This window comes from Fringilla coelebs (assembly GCF_963513975.1).
Source record: "Fringilla coelebs genome assembly, chromosome: 1".
NCBI lineage: Eukaryota > Metazoa > Chordata > Aves > Passeriformes > Fringillidae > Fringilla > Fringilla coelebs.
In genome coordinates, this window is record NC_140028.1 from 119,696,709 (window position 1) to 119,719,354 (window position 22,646).

General features: G+C 44.7%; 2 protein-coding genes across 3 annotated transcripts; both read left to right on the forward strand.

Annotated features, from left to right (window-relative positions):
- Positions 1-1,780: 1,780 nt before the first annotated feature.
- Positions 1,781-8,202, forward strand: HOXA6 (homeobox A6; the record flags this gene model as incomplete). Of its 2 annotated transcripts, XM_084205876.1 has the most annotated exons (3): positions 1,781-1,973; positions 6,347-6,604; positions 7,943-8,202. In XM_084205876.1, the coding sequence occupies 3 exons, from the start codon at positions 1,781-1,783 to the stop codon at positions 8,200-8,202; spliced, it is 711 nt and encodes a 236-aa protein (XP_084062002.1). The 2 variants fall into 2 exon arrangements, with proteins under 2 accessions (XP_084062002.1, XP_084062001.1); XM_084205875.1 differs by lacking the exon at positions 1,781-1,973 and having other exon boundaries at positions 6,169-6,604.
- A 2,154-nt stretch (positions 8,203-10,356) lies between these two features.
- HOXA5 (homeobox A5) lies at positions 10,357-12,580 on the forward strand (the record flags this gene model as incomplete). Its single annotated transcript, XM_084208263.1, has 2 exons — positions 10,357-10,918; positions 11,952-12,580. The coding sequence occupies 2 exons, from the start codon at positions 10,357-10,359 to the stop codon at positions 12,200-12,202; spliced, it is 813 nt and encodes a 270-aa protein (XP_084064389.1). The 3' UTR covers positions 12,203-12,580.
- Positions 12,581-22,646: the final 10,066 nt, after the last annotated feature.

A 22,646-nucleotide genomic window follows, 5' to 3' on the forward strand; every position in this document is an offset into this window, starting at 1 on the left:
ATATTTAAATTTAAAATAATATATTTATTCCAAAGCAATTATAAATGAAAACCATATGCTGCAATATATCTTTGTTCTCGATTCTTTGCTATTTCGAGAGAGGAAGCAAACACACGCCAATATTGTACAAAGCGGTTTAATATCTCCCGTTGGCTTCTACCTTCAGCTGCTTCTGCTAAAGGCCGTTTTCTTATTCTACGTTGATCTTACTTAATATAGCGGAAAGTGTTCTTTGAAAAGTGAATTTAAATGATCATGTAACCACCATTAAAAAAAAAAAATCCACAAACTATTTGTCCTGATTATCTGAACGTGTTAATATGTAATACCATGCATTTTCCTATGATAGCAGATATTGTAATTTTTTTGTCATTTATATTCGTCTTTAACCTCATTTGTAAGATCATGTCATAAATTGGGAAGTATGTAATTAATTTGGAAACTTTGTAGCATGATGTATTGTTAAGAACTCTGTATAAATCCGTCTTGAAGGTTTGGCTAAAGTTTATTCACAAATTGTATGTTACAATGTGTTTCGGTGTGTTCGTTGTGAACATTTGGATATGCCGTGTAAGTATTGGAAGTGGGAAAAAAAAAGTCTGTGAACTCTCTTTGGAAGTGATACCGTGTTCAACTATCTCCCACGATAAATGTGTTTTATGTTACACAGAAAATAAATATGCTTGTTGACAATGAATTGTGTTTCTTTATTAAGGAACCAGTTCGAGGGAAGCAACAAAAAATATATTACATAGACTAATAAAGAAATTAGACCATCTAAACTTTTTTTTTTCGGTAATCAGAAAGGGGAAAAAAAACAACAAAGTGATGAACTGATAGGAATCAGTCAATATCTCTATCTCGACTTTGCAATTTTTTTCCCCTAGCGTTGTTGATTAATAAAGCGGAAAGCCTTCTTTATGGGAGAGCTTCCTTCCACCGTGTTCCCGTGTCCTCTTGCCGTCATTACCCCAGTCCAGACGATCGGCGATCAAGTCGAAATCTCATGCAGTGAAAGAATATTTTGTAATGAACAGAAAGTGAAAGACGAAACTTCCAAGTGTAAATGATCTGATCGGGTACATGTGTGGTTTGTGTGTGCGGCTTTTGGGGGCCAGGGGGCATCACGGTAGCACGAAAATGGGGGAAAACTGCCCCGCTTTAGAAAATGTCTTATTTTTGCCAGGTACTACGTAATATCAATGAGATTTAATATTCTCCCCCCCCCCCCCTTTTTTTTTTTCTAATTAAAAGAAAAAAAAAAAATCGAACCTGAAAAGTCCTTTTATTCGGCCGGGTAAATACAGGTAAGACCTGGAATATTATTTGCGCTGAAGTTCCCTTTTTTCTACTACACTCTGTTCCTGGTCAACGCACTAATTGTAATTTTAATAAAATTAGTACAAAGTCCAGGTCTTTTAAAAAACTCCAGGGCTGCCTCTGTGGTAAGATGGCGCCTCTCTAAGACCTGCCTCTTCTTAGTGATGAGGAAAAGGCCATAAATCCGTTGTTGTTTATGAAAATTTACAACTTTGCAATACAACTTTATGAGTTGTTCGGTTTTTCCATTGGTCGTTGTCGGTCATGTGGATGGTAACCGTGAACATGAACTTTTTTATAATTTCCCTTGCGAGAATAGAGCCGCATTCTTTTGCTGAGCTCTGTCCTGCTTCGGATCTCTCTGGCTTTCAATCCCCATTTCATTTGTTCTTTGTAAGGCAATAGTGAACAAAGTGTGCTGAGGTTCGGCATAAGCAGCCGCCTAGAACACAGATCCGGGATGGCAATTTCCAGTTCCCCCGCTGGAAGGTGTGGCATATTGGATTCAAAGCACTGGCGTGGCAGATTTTCAACTTGCAACCTGGCTAATTTCCTGCTTCTTCTGGCACCAAAAGGAGGGCGATTCGTCTCCTGTGCAGCCAAAGCGACAGCTGTCAAAGTCGCAGGGGCTCCTGTGAGCCAGAACCTAAAAGGTGAGAAATGTATATGACACTACTGTAAGCAGGGAAAAATGGTTTAATACGTGTAAATATTAGACATGTGCAATTAAACCAAATGGAAATGTTACCGGCCAAAAATAGAGATGGCTGCAGCTTAGCTGATTTTAACTTAGGCAGTGCATGCAAAAATATGCCTAAATAAAATGTTTATTTTCTGTGATTTAGCAAGGAAGCGGTGGATTTTTTTTTTTTTCCACGAAGTTGATTTCTTTTTGCCTTAGGCAGGGGTATGTTGTGACGTTCAGGTTATTTTCTAATAATTCGGTTTTACAGCATCAGTGGAGGGGACATATTTTTTCCAGCATGGGGGAAAAAAAAGTGATATCCCCAAACATTTTTAAATATTAATTCGCAGTATTAACTCATTAGCTTAAATTTCATTTGCGTTTGACGAAATTTAGTTGTGATTTATTTTTTACTCTTTCATTAAAAAGAAAAAAACAACAAAAAACAAAAACAACAAGCAAACAGCACAATGTCTCCTAGCTTCTCTGCCATGTCCGGGAGGTTATTTCTAGACGGGGGGAAACGGCGCGAATGTGTCTTAGATTTTCTTTATCGGATCAATCGCTGCCTGCATAAATCCCTTGCCCCGCTGTGGGTCCGCTGCCGGCGGTTCGCGGCGTGGGCGGCTTGTGCGCCTCGGGTGCGCGGAGCGGGCTTCGCGGCGGCTGAACCCATTTCAGCGCCGGAGACGGAGCTTTCCCCCCCCTTTCTCTCCTTGTTGTGACTGTTACGGTGCGGCGCTGGGGCGGGGGAGCGGCGGCCGGCGGGCCGGTGCCCCGCGGTGTGCGCCGGCGGGGGGCAGCGAGGACCCGGGGACGGCGCCCCCGGGACCCCCCGCCGCTGCCGCCCGGCTCCGCTCCCGCCTCCTCACGGCGAAAGAGCGGCTCGGAAGGCTTTAAACGGCGGCCACGGCTCGGTCTGTGCCGCCGGGCTGATAAAGCCCTGCATTTGCATTGCATTGCGGTATCCGCCGGACTGGAGCTGCAGTGAGCGCCGGATTATTTATTGCGGGTCGCGGGTGCTCAGTGCTGCCACGGCGTGGCGGGATGGCGGAGGCGGGCGCCGAGCGGAGCGGCCCCCGCAGCCCCTGGAACAGCAGCGCTGGCAGACTGCGCTGCTCCGGGGAGCCCAAATAAAAGACCGAGAGGGGAAAAAAAAAATAAAAATAATGCGGCCTATCTTTTTCTGTGGGAGTATCGGAGCTCGCCCCCGGGCAAAATATTCCGGCAGGACCGGCTCTGCCCACTCCCCTTCCCCTCCGATTCTACCTCGGTGTGTGTCAACTGCAAGTTACCACGGTGGGAGCCGGCTGGGGAGGACTCGCCCGCGTCCCCCCGGGCGGGCTCTCTGTACCCCGCCAGTCTAAACAACGGTCCGCCTTGCCCAAACTGTTTGGATTAAGAGCTATTAGTTAAAGGTTGGTTTTGATGACGCTGGCGAGCACGAGAATGATTTGAAAGTGGTTTTATATACGAAGAGAAGGAGGCTTTTAAGCTTAAGAGGGTAACTACTCCCGCACCTGTATCCGAAAGTGGCTGGGGTCGCGGACGCGTTTGCGGCGGGAGGAGGAAGGCGAAATGTTCTGTGGAGGAGGTGCTGGGGGTGCGTGGCATTACGAAAACAAATAAACGGGGTATGAAATACACAGGTACCGCGAAGTGTGACTCTGTTGCGGTGGCAAAATGCAGAGACTGGCTTTCTTTCTGCTTTCCAGAGTAGGGGCGGCAATGGTGAAGAAAAACTGCTGTGAAATGTGTCCAGGCCGGACATTTCCTCGGCAGACTTGGGGGGCAGCAGATTATTGTGATTCGGGGTTTTCTGGGGTAGGGGGAGGAGCGGAAAGGACGCCTGAATGTGACTGAAGCAGAGATTGCGGTGCAGATTGCTTGGCTGTCACTGTTAACTACTCGAACACGACCCAGTCAGGCAAACGAGCAGATTTCATTCCTTTTTGTGTTGTGAGATCGGCGAATAAATATTTTCTCTGCCTGCGATCGGGCTTTCACAACTTGGTTTGGACGCAAACAGTAACTTGAAAAACGGGAAAGAAACAAAAAGAAATGGGGGGCGGGGGAGAATCAAACTGTAACACATGCTACCAAATGTAAATATAACTAAGCCTGGAGCGATTTTTATTTTAAATTTTGTTTTGGTCTTTGTGTGATGGATTCAAACAAAATATCGTCTGCCCACAACTTTTTGGAAGTAAGGCCGGTAGAGTTTGTTTGTCCCGAGTATTCTTTTTTCCATGGTGCGTTTTCGTTCTGACTTAAACTGGCAAAAATATGCTCTTTTAAAAGCCTTTTCTCATTTGGCATGCTGTGTATGAGTGTTTGCTTGCTGGTGTTTCCTCCTTTTTAAACTCTATTCTCACCGAGTAAAAAAACCCTTATTTTTCCGGAGAAATCTGCTTTTCAGGAAATACATGTTTCTGAAATGACCTCTCAAAGCATGCAGCTAGTGAGCTGTAATTCTGCCAGGTGTGTTTGTTGATTAGCTGGGCTGAAGAGGTTAAGGAAGTTGAAAAAAAACCCGAAGGCAATCAACATCTGAATGTGAAAGTCCAGCTGAGACTGCAAACAATACAAACTATTGTGGAGCGATGCTTTAACTCACTACTGTTTTATAGGTATCGTAATCTGCCCCCGGAAATGAGACGAATAGTCTCCCAACAACAACAAAACTGTCCTTTGAAAGCTGCTTTAGGAAACGCTGCTCGTACGAATGTCACTTTACGTGACAGAGCGCGTTTAAAATTAGTCTATTCAATCTGTTGTAATGGGCACGAATTATGAGTAAACACATATTGGAATGAACAACCTCATGTTATCTGCAGGAACTGCAGGGTTACGGCTGAATTAAACCCGCATCAGCGAATTTTATCAGAACAGTTACTATCCGAGCCCTGGGCCAAGAATTATATTTCCGCTATGGGGTAACTGCCATATTGAAAAATGAAGGTGGAAATGTTTGTTTCGTGTATTGTTCTTCCCCTCTTAAAGACACAAATCCACGTTTAATCAAATTATTCTGAGCAACAACGAAACCGATTGGCTTCCGCTGACTCACGAGAGGGGTTGTATTAATTAGGAATAGTCCTACTGGCTCGTTTTTGAATTTGAATGTTTGATACCCTCGGCTCTACTCTGGCGGGAGGAGGCTAGACTTGGGGAGAACAGACACATGGAACTTCTTCTGGGCTGCCGGGGGGCGCCGGGAGCCCATGCGGCTCTTCCCGAGGCCTTCTCGGGCACTCGGTGCAAATCAAAAATCCCACTCCCCAGAAGGCCACCGCCCCAACCTCCTAATTATGGGGATGTTCATTAAGATACGAGACCTCTTCCATTGCAGGACGCTTTAGCCTCTCTCACAAAAGCTGGATTTGGCGCTGGGGCGGGCTCCCTGAGCTCCGAAGGGAAGCCTTAGTGGAGGGGCAATTTTCGACTGAATGGATAAATAAATACGTTTTAGAATAGCTTAAAAATTCTTGGATGCAGTTGTGGCATCGCGACGGCAAAACGGAGAGAGGTCGCTCCCCCCCCGCCCCCCAGGCTGCGCGGCGCTCCGCTCCCCCTTTCACGTGCTCCCTCCGCTCCAAAGTTTCCCTTCGCAGCATCCTCCACCGCCGTCTCCTTCCCTCCCTCCGCCTTCCCTCCGCCGGAGAGCCGGGGGCGGTTCGCCCACCCTTCCCACGGGGTTGCGCGACTCCCTTGTCGTGGGGCCTCCAACTTTTAAGGGCGCCCCTCTACCCACACCTCCGGCAGCCGGGGGGGTGTCCCCGCTACCCGCTCTCGCACCGCCCGCGCTGCCGGGAATTATCACCGCTACTGTTGTTATTATTATTGGATTATTTTCCCGCGTGGGGGCGGTGCCGCGGCGGGGGCGCGGCCGGTCCCGCGGGCTGCGCGGCGCGGCGCGGGGGGCGCGGGGCGGCGCGGCGGGGCCGGGGCTGCCGGTAAGTTGGCGGCGCGGTGGCGGCGGCCCCGGGGGAGCGGGCGCCGCGCGCGCTCCCATTGGCCGCCCCGCCGTCAGCTGCTCCTATTTTCTGCTGTCGCTTTTGGCGCTCGGCCATCCAGAAACAAACCACTTCGATGACTCCTAATAGTTATCGCCAGATGTACTAATACACAACAAATCACGGTCCGGGAGAGGGGGAGAGCAAATGAGTTCCTATTTTGTGAATCCCACTTTCCCGGGGAGCCTGCCCGGGGGCCAGGACTCCTTCCTCGGGCAGATCCCCCTGTACCCGGCGGGCTATGATGCTCTCAGGCATTTTCCGGCTTCGTACGGGGCAAGCAGCCTGCAGGACAAGACTTACACCTCACCTTGTTTCTACCAACAGTCCAACACCGTCATTGCTTGCAGTCGGGCTTCCTATGAGTACGGAGCCTCTTGTTTTTATTCGGACAAGGACATTAGTAGCGCCTCTCCTTCCGGCAGTGGCAAACAGAGGGGGCCCGGGGACTACCTGCACTTTTCTCCCGATCAACAGTACAAAACCAGCGGCGGCCAAGCCAAAATTATAAATGACGAAGGCACCGACCGGAAGTACACGAGCCCTGTTTACCCCTGGATGCAGCGGATGAACTCCTGCGCTGGTAAGGCATCTCGGTGCAGTCAAGGGCGGAGAGGGGAGGAAAAGGAAAAGTTTCTTTTTTTTTTTTTTTCTTTTTTTTTTTTTTTTTTTTTGCTAGATAAAGTCCAGATTGCTGGAGAAACACGGTTCCTGCAGGGCAATATGATGTAACATGAAACCTTCGCAGGTTTAGACCTGGCACGTTGGCACCCAGGGAATAGTGGCCAAGATCCCAGTATGTAGGTTTACTGGTGAAAGTTACAGGGGAATCCTTGGAAAGTAGGGGGAAAAAAATTAAAAGGAACAAAGCACCTTTATCATTCTCTTGAAGCCATCCCAAAGCCTCTGCTCTGCTTCTTCATTGTCAGAGAGCGATGCATGGAATATGCCCTCTGTACTGAGGATCCAAAGCATTTGTGGTACATTCCTCCTCGCCCCCCTCCCCCAGCTCATTAGCCTGTGAGTATTGGATATTGAGAGCACGTTTCTGGGGCCGTGGGCGCACTTCCATGGCATCGCGAATTTTTTCAGACTTAAGAGTGAACTTCACATAATTGAACTATTCTGTACAGGAGTGGTGCTGGGGGAATGGGGGGTGGGGGTGGAGTGGGAGGGTTGTACTGGGGTGACATTTATTTTTTATAATCCCCAATTTAAACGTTTACTTCAAGTGTTTGCTAATGACTCGCCTTCTCTCCCATCCTCCCGAGTTTATGTTTGCTGCAGGGCAGGTCTCACTCCTTTTTTTTTTTAATTAAACTTTTAGCAAGACCATTCCGATGTTGCTTTGCATGCAAGAGCAATAAATTCCGGAGCAAATGGCAAAACGCTCTTCTATGATCTTTAGCTGATGTCTATAACTATACTTAGAGACCTTCTGTAGTCCCAGCCATGGCAATGGCTGTGTGTTTGTGTCAACACAGCCACATGTGCGTGCACACACACACGCACAGAACATGCGTGAGGCTTCCCGGGTAGCACACGTGTGCCTGTGCCTGTGTGTGCGCACAGGCTCCCAGCGCGCACAGAGCAGCCTCTGCCCAGCGACTCGCACCGTGCTACTTCCTGCACCTTCCCTAGGTCCACCTTAAAGCTTCTTTGTATCCCACTTACCCCGCCACCGTAAGCACGCTGCACATCTGCATTTACAGCTCGTCAGGCAGGAGAAAAGAGAGAATTAAAAAAAAAAAATTTAAAAAAAAAAAAAAAAAGAAGGAAAAAAGCCTCCAGGAAACCAGAGCAGCTTCCCCCACTCCCCGTGATTGTGCCTGCAAAAGGAGGCAGAATATACTAATCGCTCTTTCTGGTCTGAAATCACTGGGCCCTGTCCAATGCGATCGTTTTGTCTTTACTTCTACAGGTACAGTATATGGAACACATGGGAGACGAGGGAGGCAAACTTACACCAGATACCAAACGCTAGAGTTAGAGAAGGAATTTCATTTTAACAGATACTTAACCCGAAGACGACGTATTGAGATTGCAAACGCTCTCTGCCTTACTGAACGCCAGATTAAAATATGGTTTCAAAACAGGCGGATGAAATGGAAAAAGGAAAACAAATTCATAAATTCCACACAGCCCAGCAGCGAAGAAACAGAGGAAAAGTCAGGGGAGTAGAACCACGTTTAATAAATGCTACCAGGCCTTTCCTTAGCGCTTACTACTACTATTATTATTATTATTTACCTTGTGTTCCTTCTGCTACTGAAATCCTATAGGTTTGTCACAGTCTATTAATCCCCAAAAGGCTTGGTTAAAAGATGTATATTTGCAATCATCTGTGACTTACTCTAATATATGTGGAAGCCCCAGCTTTCGAGCTACAGGCATGTATGTATGTAACCACCTTCCTAAAGCGTATATGGCATCGGTTAAAGCATTGGAGAATTGGCCCAGAATTTTAAATGTTTGAGATTAGTATCTCAAATGAGTGAGTGGGTGGGTGTCCCTGGTGTGCTTGTGTGAGAAAAGATAAGAAAATTATTTTTTATCTTTTTTTTTTTTTTAATTAGAAATGCTTATATTGTAGAAAGACAAGAGATTTTAGAAAATATTTGGTTTATGTTTTTGCTAGCTCCCGTTACGGCGGGCCACCTCGTTATTCTGTGTTTGGGAGTTTATGATCCGCAGGGGAGAAAAAAGTTTTAGTTATGTATAAGATATTTAAATAGCAAAAGGAAGAAAATTTCTTTTAAAAAACGTTGTATAAATCCCTGTGTATAAACTTTCAGTTAAAGCAAAGATGAATTGCAGGGAGATTTTTTTTTAAATGCCGCTGAACTGCTTAGTCTGCACTATAGTATTAAAGTAAAAACTCGGCGTTAAACTTCAGGGGAAGCGAGGGAAGAGGTTTCGAAGCGGGCAATTTTCTGTGGTTCCCGTTGAGCTTACGCTAAGGTTTTGGTGAGCTCAGCTCTGCACTGAAGGGGCTTTGAATTATGGACTACATTTCTTGGAGCTTCGTGAGCTTAGATCGATCTTTTTTCCTTTTATCTTTCTTTCTTTCTCTCTTTCTTTCTTCCTTCCTCCCTTCCTTCCTTCCTTTCTTCCTTCCTCTCTTTCTTATTTGAAGAAAAGGTCTTATTAACTTGGGGATTTTCTTTCCTGCTTCTGCGGTATCTTAATTCACATTCGCATTACTTAGCACTGGAAAAAAATAAATTGGTACTTTGGAGAAAAATAGCTGCCATAAAATGCTTCCACTTCGAGATTTGTAAAAGTAAAATAAGCGCAGAAAAAATATTGATTAATATATACGTTATATCTCTCTATATTATATTGCGTGTGCATGAGTGTGCATGTGAAGCTGTGTACAAATGCACTTGTAGACGCATCGAAGCTCTTTTGTTTGGAAGGCAGCACAATTTGGGCTACCACTCTAAATGTTTTAAAAGCCAAATCTGGAGAATATAATGCAAAATGGCTACCACCGCATTTAGAGGATTTTTTTCTCTCCGAGAGGCGATGAAATAACGGCAGCCATAAAGTCGCCTGGAATCTGACCCCCTAGTTGGAAAAAACGCTGCACGATATTCATCTTTAATAGATTTCTGCCATTTCACATCGGCAGGACCCGGCTGCCTCTCGAAAGCTCCGGCACGGGAATAAGTGTGGGGGAAATTATATATCTATGTATATATATGTAGAAGGGACATAAGCCTTGCCAGCACCCGAGAACGGATCGTATAGAATTTGTGAAACGGTGTAAAAAAGCCTCGCACGGAGGAGAAGGCAGGCACAAAGCGGTGCGCTCTCTACACACCCAGCTCCCCGGCGGCCGGCTCGGAGGAGCAATGCCCGCCAGCCCGGCAGCCTCGCCGCCGGTGCCGGTGCCGGTGCCGGCGGCGGCGAGCCCCGCTCCGCTCCGCGCCTCTCCGCGCCGCTCCGCGCCGCCGTCGGGGGCCGTCACCCCGGGCCGACCCCGCGGAGCCGCCGCCATCCCCCTCGCCGCCAGCGGGTGGCGCTGGAGGCCGGCGGACGGGCGGGCGGCGGCGGCGGCGGCGCGCACGGGAGGCGCGCCCAGGGCCGCCCGCGCCCTCCCAGCTCCCCCACCAGTGCACGAGTTTACCTCTAGAGGTCATCAGGCAGGATTTACGACTGGACAACAAAAGCACGTGATGTGAAGCCGTACCCCATATTTGGGTGCCTACGTAGGAGGGAACCAAGTACATGTCCCAGTCATTTCCATAATTCATCATAAATTGTGCAAGGGTGCTATAGACGCACAAAACGACCAAGAGCCACAAATCAAGCACACATATCAAAAAACAAATGAGCTCTTATTTTGTAAACTCATTTTGCGGTCGCTATCCAAATGGCCCGGACTACCAGTTACATAATTATGGAGATCACAGCTCGGTGAGCGAGCAATACAGGGACTCCGCCAGCATGCACTCCGGCAGGTACGGATACGGCTACAATGGCATGGACCTCAGCGTCGGGCGCTCTGCTTCCACTCACTTTGGTGCCAATGAGAGACCCCGCAGTTACCCGGCCAACACCACCTCTGCCTCGACAGAGCCCAGGTACAACCAGCCCGCGACGTCTTCCCACTCGCCTCCCCCTGACCCTCTGCCCTGCACCGCCGTGGCCGGTTCGCCTGTCAGCGAGAGTCACCACGGGGTGAAAAACTCCCTCGCCAACTCCACCAGCACTTCGTCCAATTCCAGCAGCAACACGCACATCAGCAGAGACGGGGTTGGCACCTCGTCTGGGACTGAGGAAGACACTCCAGCAAGCAGCGAGCAGGCAAGTGCCCCGACCGACCAAAGCACAGCCCAGCCTTCACAGCCCCAGATCTACCCCTGGATGCGAAAACTGCACATAAGTCATGGTAAAGCAAATACCCTGTTCTTTCTTTATTTCTCTGGAGGAAAAGGAGGATTTAATGTAAACCGGGTGGCTGCGCCGAGCAAGGTCGGGGAGAGGGGGAGAGGAGGGCGTGAGAGCGGGCAGTCTCCGCGCACACCACAACTCTGCTCGCAGGGAAGCACGCTCCCTTCTCTGGGCGAGTCCCCCCCGAAAGGAAAAAAAAACCTCTCGGCCCCGAAAACACCGCCCGCCTGGCTCCCAGCGCCGGCGGGGGGAGCAGAAGGCGCCTTGCCGAAGGGAGATCGGGAGCAGAGGCTGCTCCCGGCTCTCCTCTGAATGGGGGATCTTCCAGTGGGAACGGCGCGGCTGACCCCATTTATTTCGCTTAGACATATTAAAAAGAGAATAGGAAAGGGCGAGAAGGGCAGTTTTCACTGCTGGGAAGCCGTGGGGGAGGGGGCAGGGTGAGTCCCCCCAAACTCGGGGTAGAGGGCTCGAGGGGCACGGGGGAGCAAAGCAACTTTCAGCCCCGGCTACCTGCCTTGCCCTCGCTGCTGGGAGAGCGGCCGGAGGAGGCTCGCTGCCTCCCAGAGCCTTCCCCAGCTCAGCCGTGGGAAAGGGCTGCATGCTTCAGCTTTGCTCTCTCAGCTCTGAAAACCCAGCTATCAGCAGAGACATCCTCCAAATAAGCTTATCTGGTGGAGGCATGGGGGAGAACTAACCTTATTAAAAAAAAAAAAAAAAAAACCCAAACCAAAACACAAAAAAAAAAACAAAAAAAAAAAAACCCAACCAAGAAAAACACCTGAAAAAAATTAAATTAGAAAAAATCGAATCGCAAATCCAAGCGAAAACTTACCGAGACTACCAAATCCCCCTCCCCCAAGCCTTTCCTAAGAGGGGCTGGAGGGGGAAACTTGTTGAGCGTTTATCCAAACCAGAAACAAAACCAAAGCAGGACTGAGAATAACGGTCCTGGTTGCTGGTAGCTGCAATGAGACACGAAGGCTCCGAGAGGCTGCTGAGAATCTAAATCATGTACTTTTCTCTTCCAGACAACATAGGGGGACCAGAAGGGAAAAGGGCTCGGACTGCTTACACCCGCTATCAGACCTTGGAGCTCGAAAAGGAATTTCACTTCAATAGATACCTGACCCGCAGAAGAAGGATTGAAATAGCACATGCTCTTTGCCTCTCAGAGAGACAAATAAAGATCTGGTTCCAAAACAGGAGAATGAAATGGAAAAAGGATAATAAGCTGAAAAGTATGAGCATGGCAGCTGCAGGAGGGGCATTCCGTCCCTAAGCGTTTGATCAATTAAAAGTACTGAGCAGTATTAGCTGACCCTGCGTCGTCTCATGTCAGTACTAAGTTGACTTTCTAAAACTTCCTTGTGTTACTTCTGTGAAGAAACCCTGTTCTTGTCGCCCTTATTCATCTTTTAATCATGAGCCTGTTTATTACCATTCTCTCGCGTGTATAAGTAGATCTGCTTTTATCGTACATTTCTTTGTCTTGAATGGCTTTGTCTTGGAAAAAATAATAGATGTTTTAACTTATTTATATGAAGCGAGCTGTGTTACTTGAAGTAACTGTTAAAACAAAACAAAACTAAACAAAAAAGAACAAAAAGGGAAAAAAAGAAGTTAAAAAAAAAAAAAAGGAGAGAGAGAAAGGAAACCCTCCCCCGGTTTAGTACAAATGTTATGTGTTGCACTCAACCTGCTTAACTGTGCATGTGTGGTCAAGTGTTAATGTCTGTATAGCTCCAAGCTGTTAAAAATATTTTTATTCAAACTACCTATATAATTCCTGTGTAATTAATGCTGTTGTAGAGGTGAAATGATGAAATCAACTGAACTTGTCCTACGTGTAGTGAATAGTGAATCTGTGACGAAAACTGTGATTCCAAGCAGTATGTCCTTGCTGTGCCTTTGTATATGACTCTTTGCACGAACTCTTAGAAGTGGCTCTTATTAAGCGCAGCTTCTGTGATGTATGTTTTTTGTGAACAAAGTTACAAATATAGTCAAAGTCTGGCTGTTTGAGCAAACTGTGATCAGCTTTTTTTTTTTAATTATTATTATTATTATTTGTTTTTAAAAAAAAACTGACTGGAAATCAACAAAAAAATAAACTTTCTATTGTAAAGTTTTTGTGATCTGATTTGTGCAAAGCAAGAAGTTGTGCTTCCTGATTTGCCTCTGAAAAAGAAAAAAAAAAAAATTAGCCCGTGCAGAGTTTGTATTAATATTTTACCTGGCTCCTGCTGCACGTTGCATATGGTGGATGCTGCAATTGTCCGCTACCAGTATTTTTAATTGAAACTTTGACCATAAGTTCTTCCTTACTTGTTTCTCGCTAGGTGGAAAGCTGCATCGCAGGACCACAATCAACACCCTTTGTGGCTGAATCAACTGTTAACTGTTTGCTGATGGTTGAAATTAAAAAAAAAAAAAAAACCAACAAAAACCAACCAAAAAAAAAAACCAACCACCAAAAAAAAAAAAAAAAAAAAACCAAACCACAACCCAAACCCCAAAACATGTGCTTTGTTAAAATACGCTGTGAACTCCAGGGTGTGTTTGCATCGCTCTAGAATTTCTCCTGTGGTTTCATTAAGTATATTTTAGGACAGCCATGTCCAAGCCCTCTGCGCCTATTAGTAACCCTCTCTAACCACATTCCCACTCTTCACCCTTTAAAGATTTTTGGTTTTCTTGGCTAGAATTAGTTTGCTATAAACGTAATGTTACTTACCCCATCAGAGCTTGAATGGTTAACTCTTCTGAGCTTCTAAGAGCAACTAAAGATTTGCACATTTACTGACTGGTTACATTGATGCCTTCCCTTAAAAGTTATAAAACAGTAAACTTTATAAGCCCCAGTTCCGGCTATATGACATTTGGGTGCCAAATGAATAGGGTTTTGTCTATGAATTAGATCGTAAAATCATCCATAGCACAGACAGATAGGCTCACTGGCTATAAAAAGTCACGTGGTGCCATTAAAGTAAGTTTTATGGTTTTGGGGAGTTGACATCCAACATTATATACCACATAACATATAATCTCACTGACGCTGGACTTCATTTGACTCTTTTGCAGGCTACGTGTGCCTCCTGGCCATTCAAATTGTCAGGTTTAGGGACAGAAGTATCCAAACCACAAGTTCTCAGTACTATGTGAAAAATGGCTCCTTGCAAGTCAAAGGTAAGTTTTGTGCACAAGTTCCTTAAAGTTTATTTGTACAGTGGGGAAGCCGAGGCTCCTGCTCGCTCTCGCTGCCTCTCGCCTCTCTCTTTCTTTCTCTTTCTCTTTCCCTTCCTCTCCGCCTGGAGGTTTTCAGGACGGTCCCACCGAGCCCGAGAGGCAGGATCAAGCACTAATGATCCAGGTTGCGCTGCAAATACCTCCCCCCATCCCTTCACTCGCAGCAGCTAGCTCTCTATTTTAACGATCAAATCAAAGTAAACCACAATAAGCGACTTTGGCAGAGATGGATTTTGGGGCCTAGCTTTAATCACTTTGACTACCGCAGAAGATAATTACTTCCTTTGCTCCAATAGACTCTCCAAGTTTGGAGAGGTTTTGTTTAGCAAAGAGTAGTTACTGCAGGCGATTAAAAAAAGGGAGAAACAAAATAGATTGGGCTCGATATTATCTGGGCAGTATCTTATGTAGGCATGATAGAGTTGGAGGCGTGATGATATGGTAATAATCTTTGGATTGGTGAAATATGTTGCACATCAGAGCCAGTATTAAAATGGCACAGACTGTACTGGAGCGCTTAGATACATATTTTCTGCATTGGGTTGCGCAGAAAGCTTTAGCTGTGTGTATATGTACATCTGCGAGTGCGTAGTGGGTTTTGGGGATGCGCATTTATAACGCTGCTGTAACTTTTTCCCAGTTCTATACGTAACTGCATAAATAGAAATGTATTTAAATTATATGCATGTGTGCCTGCATGTACAAATCAGTTTGTACTTCTGTGTAAAGCCGTGCAGATGCATATATGTGTCTAATATTGGTGTATTCATGTACACAAAGGGTGTGTACGTGTGTACACATATATATGTTCCTGTGACTTCCTTTTCTTTCTTTCTTTTTTTTTTTTAAGCGAACCAATTGACTGTAACTTGTAGCATTAATACAAGAGACTACAGGTCATTAGAGTGCTGCAAATTATGAAATACGGGCTTGGTTTATTGAAGATTGTAAATATCCCCCTAGCTCTGCTCTCTCCCTTTCTGCCTTATATTGCTGGCTGCCATTGTGGGGTAGGCCCCAGCTGCGTGTTTACTTCAACATTCTTTTTATTTAAGTGGACTGTTCTCACTAGAGTGTGATTACTCAGCAATAAACTTTATGGCCGGATTTAACTTCAGTCTTTGAATTTCCAGGACTTGAATGAAAGGGTGAAAGGAACTCTATCTTTCTCTGGGCAACATTAAGGCCTGATCCTTATCCTCAGAGCTGTTACTTTGGCGAGTGATCTCGGGGGGTATAAACAGACTAGTCAGGGGCTATGGTAGAATTCTGAGAATTCTGCCTATTATCTATCTATCTATCTATCTATCTATCTATCTATCTATCATCTATCTCTCCAAACCAGATGTGGGTGTCTCTTTCTCTGCACAGGTTTGTAGTAACATTGATTCAGCAGATTGCATTGTTTTCTTTTATGTGTCATAAAGTCAGGTTTGCAAAAGAATTGAGTGGTTTGATGTGAGAAATGGGCTTTGTTTTATTTCGCTAGTGCTATGCCATTTGAATGTTGTGGTTTAGGCTGGTTTGGCCACTGTGAGCGAAAGTGGGAGAAAGGCGCAGGGTTTTAGGAGGGAAAGGTTGTTGTGTACCTCTGCAAGGTCTGCATATTGCTGACTGATTCCTATTTTTAATTTATTTGTCGTTAACTTTAAAGAAATTGTAGTATCTAAGGTAGGTTCATCCCAAAGAGCTCAGTTTTAAAATAATTTAATACTTAAAGACAACCCTTGCCGAAGATAAATAGACTCTGATGCCTTTGTGTCTGTCGATCCTTCCTGTCAGCACTAAACAAACACATCTGCATATATTTCATATTTAAAAAATGAGAAAGGCTTTAAAAGAGCATATCCAAATGCACATTTGAAAATCATTTCCTTTTAAACAGCTGGAGATTTTATAGTACTCTAGTTGACACATTTTTGTCAATAGGAATATCAGAAAGTTGTATATGATAGGCGTGTATTATATTATACTATATGTCATAAAATTTTATAGTTTGAGGCAAGGCATGAAAAACCCTTAAAAGTTTGGTCTTCATTTATATATAGGTCCTTTTCCAAGGAAAACTCTTTGCTTGTAGGCGGGAATTATACTAGACACAAACAGTTCGTGATTACTCAGTATTTAACAACACTGCGCTATTTGAATTAACTGGCTAATATACAAGCATGCACGGACACCCGTTGGACTAATATTTTAGGATCCTGGATATCATCCTGGATTGTAATTTTTCATTGCCTAAAGTGAAAAGATTTGCTACTGCGTATTTTCCACATTTTTGAATGTGGGTTCTGGACCATATCCCGCACAAAACAATGTACAGTCGTTCAAGAACTATGGAAAAGAAAAATATCCCCAGGTCCAGAAGCATATAAACCCTCCTGTACTGAAAAAAAAACACAAGCAAAGACAAAGAAAGTTAGCTAGAAATCACAACTTCACCCTGTTTCTGGCCCTGCCCTGTATTAAGCATCACAGTTGAAACCATTCAAACACAGAAATGCGTTAAGATTTTCTAATACGCTTTGAAATTTGAAATTCTAACGAGCCCAGACTACCTAACTCTGCGAAAACGGTCCCAGGTCCGAATTGCTTTTCGAGTGAAAATGTCATGGGAAATTGTACCTGGGAATCAGGAGAGAGGTTTTATTTACACACGTTATTTTTCTGATGAGTTTGGGGGATCAATAAGTGCAAGGTTTTTTTCTATTTTTGGAATGGCAAGTTGCGTTCTGAGATTTGAAATACAATTTACTTAATCTTTTGAAAGAAATACTTGCGTGTAGTGTCTCACGCCTAAGTGTAAACCAATTCAAGATTAGGCAGCTCTCTTAATGTGTGGAACTGGCGACTTTGCAAGACTTAACTTTCTCTAAACCAGGGGTGTAACAATCCCATGGAAAGTCATCCGTAAATTACGGCTCTGCAGCCTTGTCTAAACCATGCAAATACCCTAATTTCAGAACAAGGAAATTATTATTCTGCCATTTCCTAGCACGTAATAAGTGTGTATCTGTGGAAAGGTGACAATAGAGGAGTTTGCAATTTGCTCAATGGGAAATTGAATGGAACCGATCATGAGGGGGGGATCAGAAGGTTTCGATTTCTAACGCTGAATACGGGAGCAATGCATTTTCCCTCCCCGTAAATACAGATTTGACGCATTTAATGCAGACACAAGTAAATCTCCTGACCAACTTAAGATGTCGTTGGCTTTCTTAGTCCTTTCTCTTTCTGCCCTCAAAATCTCCCGGATTTGAGGCTAGGGTTACTAGCTAGAGCGGAAAACCACAGTTCCCATAATCTTCTGGTCATCTTTGAAGATATTATCCCTTTCAAATTAAAGCATCTTCACTAATGTCTCTCTGTAAGGCAAATACTCATGGACCACCCTGGTCACATGTTCCTGTAGCTATGCGCACAAACAATTTCAAATCTGACACAGAGAGCGTGTACAATTTGCATGGATTTTGCCTTATAAAACGCAAAAGGAATTTTTTCTATATCCCCTCCCCCCAAAAAATGTCTTTTCAATAATAATATTTGCTATGAAGGTTATTGGGTAATTATTGCAATTTTGTGGAACAGTCCTTGCTTGAGGTGAAGTCTGTCTCCGGATAATAAATGGCAGCCCGTGCAGTTCACTGCCAGGTTAAGTAAATGCAGAAAAGATAAATCTGCACACCCTAGGAATCACCAGCAGAGCTCGCTTTAGACCAAGTTCACAGTCAACTCGTTTGCCTAGACAAGGCTTCGCAAACAATTAGACTTGTTTCTTTATGTTTAAATCAAGGAGAAATGACTAAAACCCTTCAGCAGTGAGCTGCAGCTTTTCCCCCAACGCTTGTCGTTCCATTCCTTCCAACCTCACGCCCGGAACTTACCCAGCATTTCACCTGCAATTGTAACCATATAGCGCCTTTGAGTAACAGGCTTCCCTCCAACGCTGCCGAAAGGCTGTGCGAACTGATCTAACAGCATTTTACAAAGCTGAGAGATTAAGGAAAAGAAAAAAAACAGTTACAAATGCAAAAGTATCCGATTTCTCAGCAGCAAGAAGAAGGAAAAAAAAAGCAGCAACAATAAAAAAGAGAGCCCTTAGAAAGCTGGGGGAAACAAGCAGAAGTATTGAAACAAACAGTGCGAGTCTCTTACTCCTAAAAGAAGCTGCATAGCTTTTGTATATCTTTGTGGTTAAGGGCGTTACAACTGCAGGTCAAAAAGTTGAGGGTCAAAAGTTTACGTTTTGCACCACTCTTAGTCATTCGCCCAGACAGAGTTTGATGTCAATGTTATAGCCGAGATCTTGACTATCAGCACAAAAGATAAAATAGCTTTGAGTTACGTGTGTATCACAGTATGGACTCCAGGTGAACCCTACTGGCTGAATGACCTCAATTACCAAGGAAAGGATAGAAAATTCCTCTTTTCAAGAGTAATACACGTTGTATTTCATCTTGAATTATCAGCCACATTTGTGTCTGAATATCTCGGGTTCAGCCGCGGCAGGTAAACACGCGTGTTACCCCCACAGAAGCCACTGATGTTGCCTCCTCCAAAAGTCAGGTAGCAAAATGCCTCACCCTTGTTTATTATATAATAACCTGCTCTAAGAGGTTTAATGTTAAGCCTTCTCACTTTGCAAAATGGCAGGAAGATAAGATAGGAGCGAAGCTATTAACGCGTGTTATCGATCCTAGCCGCGTCTTTGTTTTTGCTCTCATTTCTTTAGCGACCGCTAAACTGTGCTTAAACAGGACATGCCGGAGATAATACGGGCTATATGTTTGGTCCGAAGGAGCTCGTTTAAAATGCGGGGCGGTGGAGCCGTGGAGCGATACCCATGGAAAATATTACGGAGAAGCTGGCTCCCTGCGCCTCTCCGTGATTTGGAGGGTTCTCACAGCCTTCTGGAATTACCCGAGGAGGCAGTTCCCAGCGAAATTGGGAGTAGGACGCGATGTTTTTCCTCTCGCCACCCACCCCTCTTCACCCTTCCAAGAAGAAGTTTAGTGGAATTTCTTAGCGCGGAGAGATTCCCACATTGCTGGGATATTTTTGTTCCCAGTGCCGCCTCTGAGTAAAAGCTTTAGCTCCTTGGTTAGACGTGTCTGCAGGGAGAACTAGCCAATATTGCTAAAGCAACTTCATTTTGGAGGACATCATCGCAGACGGGATTCAGCTTGAAATTTTAAGGCTGAGGGGTCGGTGGGAGAGGGAAAGGATATTCGAATATAGCCATAATCAAACCTGAAAGGTGTGGAGGAGGCGACAGTGCGACAAGAAAATCCGAGAAAGAGCTCACCTCACCCCCAACCACGCATTGCTGCCTTTCCACCCCCAAGGCAGCAGCCTACACCGGCCTCTGTGTAACTGGTACGCGTGAATTATTTGCCAGAGACACAGCTGGATCGTGGCAGGCGAGGGCTGTATCTTGGGAACAAGTACGCGAGAGGTTAGATATCAGATTAGCCAAAGTGATTATCGGAGATTGTGCCTAAAGTACCTGCTAAAGCCTGGGAAGTGTGTAATGCAAGTGTTTGCTCGGCGTGTAGACGCTGTTCACAAGTTGTTGCTGCTGCTCACTTGTAGCGAGCCCTGGCACTGCACGTTTAGGGAGCCTGCCCGCTCTGGAGATAGTATATAACCTTTCACATCCAGACTATTTATTTGGTGTAAGAGCGAAGCCTGATAACAAGCTAAAAACCGTAGCCAAATATCTATTTTGTTAGAGAATAGCAGGCGGATTGTTTCCAAGAATAACAATGCGTCTTTGATATACCCAGAGTGAAAGCTGTTACTATAACCGGCTTACTCAAGAGTAGGTGACAGGAATCCGTTTACTTCCTCACTAAAACAATTAGTGGTCCGAATTCCATATTTTAAATCTGGTTTAGAATAAAAATATCAATGAGAATAATTTGAAAGGAGTTGAAACCGCAATTTACATAAATATTGACTCTTTTCAATTATTCTTTAAATTGTTTCTCCCTCAAAAAAAAAAAAAAAAAAAAAAAAAAAGCGCCAACAGGCTAGAACAGGACAGTTAATAATTTGAGACGAACTCTTTCTGTCCTTTCACTCTCTGCATTCAGCACTCTGCTCTGTGGCGTGGAAGGTCTGCTCAAAAGACCATTCATTTAAAATCCGGGCACAAATCACATTTTACATGTGTTTATTTAAGCGCACCAGGACAGGGTGAGCAAACCCCGCCAACCATCCCGTTGTTAAGAGGAGTCCCAGTGCCAGGGAAACCACGGCTTTTATCAAATGCTGAACTTGGGGCAAAAATGCCAACATTGCCCCGGCAGCGCCCATCGGGAAGGACGCTCTCATCCGCGGAGGCGGGAGCAGCCTCGGGGCTGTATCATTCCCAGGAACAAAGAAAGGAATACAGTCGATACATTCCATAACGTTTACATTTTCCCTCGATTTTTTTCTTATTTTTCCCTTAGAAGAAGTGACCTGGGCAAAGCACCCTGCTATCTAAAAGACACTGTTATAGACCTTTTAGAAAAACTAAGTCCAAGGCCGAGGTGAACTTCAGGTCACCGCGTCTAACAAATATGAAAATGTCGCCTGGTGAAGGGCACGCCTTGTTATTTAACAAAGACTGTCAATGTGTAAGATTAATAAGAAACAAAATGCACACGGTGTCACTTTTCGGTCACTTTGAAACTTGGGACAGCCTCGCATTCAAGAGGGGAAAGCTGGGACTAAATATATTCAAAATGGTTCAAATCAAAGTCAAACCAGGCTGCTAGTGTGATTCTTCCTCCTCCTACCGCTCTCGGTGGAGGATGCCCGGCACGGCAAAAGGTTGACTTGAATTACTATTATTATTATTATTATTATTATTATTATTATTATTATTATTACTACTACTACTACTACTACTACTATTATTATTATTGTTGCCGCTGTTATTATTCTTTTCTCTTTCGTGGTAATTATGTTTTAGCTGCGTATGTGGAGGGTAACAGGAATGCTTGCCTGTTTCACAAGAAAAAGAGGGATCCCCTTTTTCTCCCTCTTTCGGTATGTATTGAGTTGCTTCTTCTTGGTGCATGAAAATTTACTCTCTCCATCTCAACTTAATTCCAGGGCTGTCCCCATCCCACTCTCGGCCAGCCTCGGCCAGGAAACTCTCGCTTCTTTATTAATTGATTGAAGTCTCCTTCTCCAGTGAAATCGAGCCTTTAGTCCTTCTGGAAAAATAAGGGAGCTGGCCTATTTTATCCTATCCTTTTCTTTCTTTGAGAACTTAGGGTGATGGTACAAGTTTGTTAAAGGGAAGTACTGGGGGAAAAAAGGGTTTGAGATTGTTTATTACAGCCATAAATCTTGCAGTAAAATGTCGAAATGGCCGTGTGCAAGATAACACTTGGTGGTCTTGGCTGGGTTCTTGTTTATGATAACAAAACCAGAAAGACACGGAACAGGCCTTTTGGAGGTCCTGCCTCAGCACATCTTCACAGACTAAGAGAACCACACGAAAAAGCCAGACTTGAGCTGGGCAGCTCAGGTCACCTTGCAGATTTACACTCGTATACAAAATTGAGTCCTTCTCTCTGTTACCAAGCGCCAGAGCCCTACTGTAGAAAAGGGCACGGTGAAACTTTGAGATCTAATCACAGTAAATAATATGAAGCAGAGCCTGGCCAACTCTCCCAATATAGCGCTGATCTTACAAACCGAGACAACACTTCTCGTTGTGTTTTTCTGTGGCGTGGGAACACGGCAGCCCGCTGTAGTGCTCCGGCCATAGAGCCTCAGGACTTATGCCGAGGATAATATTTACGATACCCCAGTGTAATTCATCTGGTGCTAGCCGGCAGGTATTTGTATGTATGCGTCTCTGTGTGTGCATGTATCTCTTTATACCGGGAAAATGCTATCGTGGTGGACTTCGGCGATCTTTTATTTTTAACAGTCATGCAGATGGGAGCTCTTTTTCTTTTAGGAAATGGGTTTGCTGTTGTTTTGTTGTTTGGAATATAAATAAAACAATCTCCCCTTTTCTATCAAATGTGTACTGTTGAGCAGTTGCGGCTGTCTCTGTGTGTAACCGCATGTGTGTAACCGCATTTCCTCTTCACGCAGAGTAAATAGAGAAACTTATCTATTACGCTAGTTAGAGTTCCATAGATGTGCTGTTGGAAATGAGTAAGTAAATGTGTTTTAACTCTCTTTACAAATTAGACATTCGATAGTAGGAGGAAATGAGTGATTGTTTAGATAAGTACCCCAGTATACCCAAGTGCTGGAAATGTTCTAACATATTACAAGCCGCATGCAACGTGCGTGCCTATGTGTCTGTGGATAAAATATAAATCGATACGCTGTGTGTCTTGTTAGATAGAATATATATTCAAATAGAATTTTATTGCATGTATCCATTATCTATTAAACTGCTAAAGACAATAATCTGAATTTAAACCAGGGTAACTGTTAGTGTAATATCTTTAGGAAGGCAA